Source organism: Scardinius erythrophthalmus (assembly GCF_964197995.2).
Source record: "Scardinius erythrophthalmus genome assembly, chromosome: 10".
In the NCBI taxonomy this organism is placed as follows: Eukaryota; Metazoa; Chordata; class Actinopteri; order Cypriniformes; family Leuciscidae; genus Scardinius; species Scardinius erythrophthalmus.
This window is the reverse complement of record NC_138230.1, coordinates 15,338,031-15,343,301: the sequence shown is the minus strand read 5'-3', so window position 1 is coordinate 15,343,301 and position 5,271 is coordinate 15,338,031. Positions and strand designations below refer to the sequence as shown.

The 5,271-nt window shown below is 37.5% G+C and overlaps 1 protein-coding gene across 1 annotated transcript; it reads right to left on the bottom strand.

Annotated features, from left to right (window-relative positions):
- Window positions 1–1,502: 1,502 nt before the first annotated feature.
- Window positions 1,503–3,939, bottom strand: LOC308697004 (fMet-Leu-Phe receptor-like). Its single transcript, XM_081376026.1, has 3 exons — window positions 3,725–3,939; window positions 2,660–3,146; window positions 1,503–2,565 (listed from the first exon to the last, which is right to left on the bottom strand). Exons 2-3 carry the CDS (start codon window positions 3,143–3,145, stop codon window positions 2,089–2,091), a joined length of 963 nt encoding a protein of 320 aa, XP_081232152.1. The 5' UTR covers window position 3,146; window positions 3,725–3,939; the 3' UTR covers window positions 1,503–2,088.
- Window positions 3,940–5,271: the final 1,332 nt, after the last annotated feature.

Sequence of the window (5,271 nt, the reverse complement as noted above, 5' to 3'; positions counted from 1 at the left end):
AAAATGTTTTGGCCTAAAAAACGTGTGACATCGCTTAGAGCACCTTTAAATACAAATACAGTGTTTTGTATTTTAAAAATACACAAAATACATGTGAAATTGGCCATCTAGTGCAGGTATAGGTGAATGAAGAAGCTACATAGGCCTACTGACTTTTAATTTCTTTGCCCTCTCTGTCATTCTTTCTTTTTTTTTCTTTTTTTTCTTCCTTTCTTGCTGGCAATTACAAATAAACTTATGCAAAATAGCAGCCATTTATATACTTATTTCTAACCAGGTTACAATGTAGTATATTACTTGTGGTGAACACTATTAAAAAATCCATACTGTTTGTAAAACTGTGGGAACCTTTTCTGCTATTTAGCAAAGAATGGGTGATATGACCAAAATCTTAATTTTACTTCACAGTAACAAAATATATCATGGATTCACAATTCTCAATATCAGGTTTCAAAATTAGAAAGTTTATCTAAAATTTTTAATTAGAAATCATTTAAATTCATTTGACACTATTTACCTATTGCCTATTTGCCTATTCACTTTTTTTTTTCTTTTTACTATATTTACCTATACTATTTACTATTTACTATATACAATTTTTTTATGAATAAAACTAAAAGCTGAAGATTTTTTGTGGTGTAGGCTATCATTCATCGGTGCTTCTTTTGCCACTCTAAAGTTCCAAAAAAAGCTGCACGGATCAATTTGCAGCTTAAAATTACCCCACAAATAGGCCTATCTATGTAAACGATTTAGAAAAAGTTCCATCGATTCACACTTTATATCATCACTATGATATGTCATATCACCCAGCCCTAACATGCAGTAATACTTTAAACACATTTGACAAGCTAGTTGATAAAAATCACCAACCGATCAAGATTGGTTGGCTAACACATTTTCCCCACTTGTCTGTGCTCTTTTATTCTTTCATGTTAACTGAAGGCAAATCTGAATAATGCACTATTTTAACTTTAATCAACAAGTAGAATTGATCATGACATCTTCACCTTGCTCCAGAAAAATCGCTGATCCAATGCTGAGTTGTAGGCTACTGCAGCTCAAATGCATGAATGTTGGGGTTGGGGGAAGGGGGCGTGTCTGAACTAGTTGATGCACGAAATCGTTAGCCTAACCTGGTAAACAGGTTGACTGGCAAAAAGTATTTATTTTGAAAATACAAAAATACTCATCTTAAATGTATTTAAATACAAATTACATTAGATTTTTTCCAAAGGCTTTTTTTTTCCAAGCGTATTTTAAATATATGTATCTGAAATACTGCCCATCCCTGCCCTCAATGTATCAGTGTTGTAGTCGAGTCACCAACTGTCGAGTCCGAGTCGAGTCTCGAGTCCCCAGTGTTCGAGTACGGGTCCGAGTCCACCATTACCTGAGTTCGAGCCCGAATCGAGTCTCAAGTCCCCAGTGTTCAAGTCTGTTTTCTCTCTAATGAGGAAGCATCAATAGAGTACTAAGAAGAGCACATGCAAAACAAAAATGGGTGTCATCATTTTGCAATATTGCACAACCTTTAATGTCGCAGTGTCACTGCAGATGTTTTATTTCAGTGTGCTCAGTTAGGCTACAAGGACCTAAAGGTTAAGAAGACATTTGAACCAGGACATTTTTTTTGTTTTTGTTTTTTCTGATGAAAAGAAATTGAATCAAAAGCTTTCATCACAGCTTCATACACTGTGCATTTATTGCAATGGTTAATTTTAAAGAATCAATGAAAAATGTTCATTCCTTTATATTAGGCCACATATAATTTCCGCTTACTCTTCCTGCCTCGGGTGGGGTTATCAGTGTCATCCTGTTAACAATCATACACATGTAGACAAGCATAATAGATCATAAAAATGCAGAATTATTTCATAAACATTTGTATAAATATTACCCATATTACAAATGATCTTAGTTTGAATATTTTAAGGTATATTTTATATAGGCACCTATATGAAAGCTAACCAGAAGACCAGACACTGCGGTATGTGTCTTTTTCAATGTGTTACTAATAATAAAAAATGCATAAAAAATAGTTAGCTGATAAACCTGACAATTGAACAAGAAAAAGAGTAAAAACTCTTAAACTTTAGTGACACACTCAGTCTTTGGAATGAAATTACAGCTTTCCTCTCTAGTGCTTTGCTGTGACAAAGTTTGGCCTTCCTCCATAAAAGCTCTGTGACAAATCCCATACAAACTTTGGTTGCATCGTTGACTAAACTCCAGTCCCATGCAGAAGTACAGCAATGGGTTAATGCAGCTGTTGAAATAGGCTAAGTTTGAAGCCATTCTCCATACTACTTTTCCGACCTTGTTTTTATCAACCAATTTGACCAGTCCTAGAAAGTGGTAGGGGGCCCAACATAGGAAAAAGGCACAGACCAATACAGCAAGAATCCGAAGAGGCCTCGATTTGCCAGAGAGCCGTGTTCTGCGTATCCCAACAGCAGATAGTATGTAACTGGTAAGGATGACCAGGAAGGGCAACAGGAATCCACAGATGAAACGAATGCAGTAGTTGACATACCTTCCACTTGCTTCTGCTGCTCCGTTCTCCTGCAAATTAATTTATAATTCTATATTCAAACTAACAAAATCTGATTTTTTTATGCAAGGTGGTACATGGAGTAATTTATAAAGCCATTCTGACCTCACTGCACTTGGTCAAGTTGTTGTCACCAGGCTTGACCTGCCGGTACACCAAATAAGGTGAACTAAAGATCACCGCCACAATCCAGACTCCCACACTGACCACACGAGCTGCACATAACGTCCGTCGTTTTCTAGTAACAACTGGGCACCAGATGCAGAGCGCTCGATCCACACTGATGACAGCCAGAAGGAAAACACTGCAGAACATGTTGGCGTACTTGAAGAAAATATTGAACTTGCAGAGAAAGACCCCAAAAGGCCAGTGGTCAAAGGCATTTTTTTTGAGGAGCGAAGTGACTCGTGTCAGACAGAAGATCAGGTCAGCTACTGCCAGATTGACCAACCAAACGTTAGTGACGTTGGGCTTCATGCGAAAGCCGGCCACCCAGATGACCACAGAGTTCCCAGTGGTGCCGAGGAAAATGATGATGGCAAGGAAGACAATGTCCACTGTTGTTTTCTCATTGGTGGCAGTGGCATTCATTCTACAAGCAAGACAGATAAATCTTTAAAAGATGCTTTTTTTCTTCTGAAGGCTTACGGTCAACCTACATCTGCTTATGCACTCAACTTTGATTTGCCTACGCATTCTGCACAACTTAAGCGTGTGGTTACCATGCTACTTTCACGAGCGTCGCCACCACACAGTTAAATAAACATGATGAGATTGTCAAACATTGTCTGGCAACCAAGAGGGTCTAGGTTATTAAACTGATAGGGTTTACTTAGAAATCATAATAAGAACATTGATTCAGCAATAGATTTTGAATTACCCTGCTAAATCATGACCAGTAGAACTTATTTCACTGCTCTGCTCCTATTTCATTTAGGATTTGATTCACACCATATTCACACTTTGATAAATGTACTTTATTTATATTATTATATATTATTTGTTTAAAACAAATTTTTAAAGCTTTTTTTAATATATATATAATATATATTTAATACATCAGATTCTTGCAATAAATTTGATTTAAGCTCATCCTTTATCCTATATTGTTTTCAGAAAATTTTCAAAAAGGTGAACTAAATCTAAATGAAAAGAACTAAATGGTCTTACCTGTTTGTTTGTTTTTTCTTCTTCTTTTTTTTTTTTTTTTTACTAACCAGCCCAAACTGTCAGTCTTGGGATAAACAGCTTATAATCTTTTGTGAATATGTTCAGCATGGACTATGTTTAAGAATTAAATAGTAATTGTGCCACCAGTGTGCAGATAAATATACTAGCAACTTCACTGACATCTCTTGCAGTTGCTTTCATTTAATTCTGAACAGGCTTTTTTACTGCATCTTTTGCACAATCATTCTAAAGCGTGCTATTTGGCAACAAAACCAGGCAAGCAGGAAAAGGGAGGAGATGTGCAATTTTTATCAGACAGATCAAATTCTATTCTGCACGAGATCTCAGTACTCCAAAAAGCCATTTAAATAGCTAAATTGTTGTGCTAAGGCTATTCAAGGGAAGCTCAGGAATTTTACTATATGTTTAATATCATAATTCTATGTAAATTATTAATAGGTTTAACAGAACTAAAGAAAAATAGCAAGCCAATGCAAATCCAAAGTTAACAAGTAAATCATGAAATTGTCAAATTAAGTATAAAGAAACAGGCCTATAAAACAATCAAAATATAATAAATCTAAGACACAAGGCAGTACCTAATAAAACAACAACCATCAGCGTCCAGTTCTCCACACCATAAACCAACAAACACATCTTGACCTCAAACACACTCTTCTCTCCCTCTTTTCGCTCTCAGAGGCAGTCTCCAAACTCATCCTTTCAATCACATACCTGTCTGTTTGAGCCTATTAACTTATCTCCTTTAAGCCATTTCTTCTTTAGTTGTACCTGCACTCACTCTTCCCAAAGCATTTAAGCAGGCCTGGACAACCCCACTGCTAAAGAAACCCACTCTAAACCCAGACCGGTATCCCTTCTTTCATTCATTGCAAAAACACTTGAGCGAGTCATGTTCAACCTTTGCATTTCTCACACCGAAGAACCTCCTGGGCAGCAAACAGTCTGGCTTCAAAAGTGGCCACTCAACTAAAACTGCCCTGCTCCCGGTTTTTGAAGCTCTGAGACTGGCATGAGCAGCTTCCAAATAATCAGTAATCTATACAATAATCTGGCTCCTGCTTTTGACAACACCAGATACACCAGTAAATCACCAGATCTACCTGTCAACCTTCATGACAAAGGACATCTCAGGAACCGCACTCCCGTGGTTCAAGTATTACCTCTCATGTAGGTCCTTCGGGGTGTCATGGAGGGTTGAGGTGTCTAAGTTACAACAGCTATTGGGGTGCCTCAGGGCTCAGTGCTGGGACCACTTCTCTTTTCCATCTACATGACATAACTAGGATCTGTCACTCAAAAACATGGCTTTTCCTATCACTGCTTGTCACGGTTCATGAATTCACTGTTTTCTTCGTGTCTCGTGTATTTGTTGTTCTGTGTGTGTGAGTGGGCGTTACCGCTCGTTCCAGCTGATCTCATTCCCCGCACCAGCTGCTGCCAATTCACTCACCTATAAGTTCTCATCGCACTCTCCTCTCTTTGTCAGATCATTGTTTGGTGTCCTCAGTGTGTGTTCTTCGTGT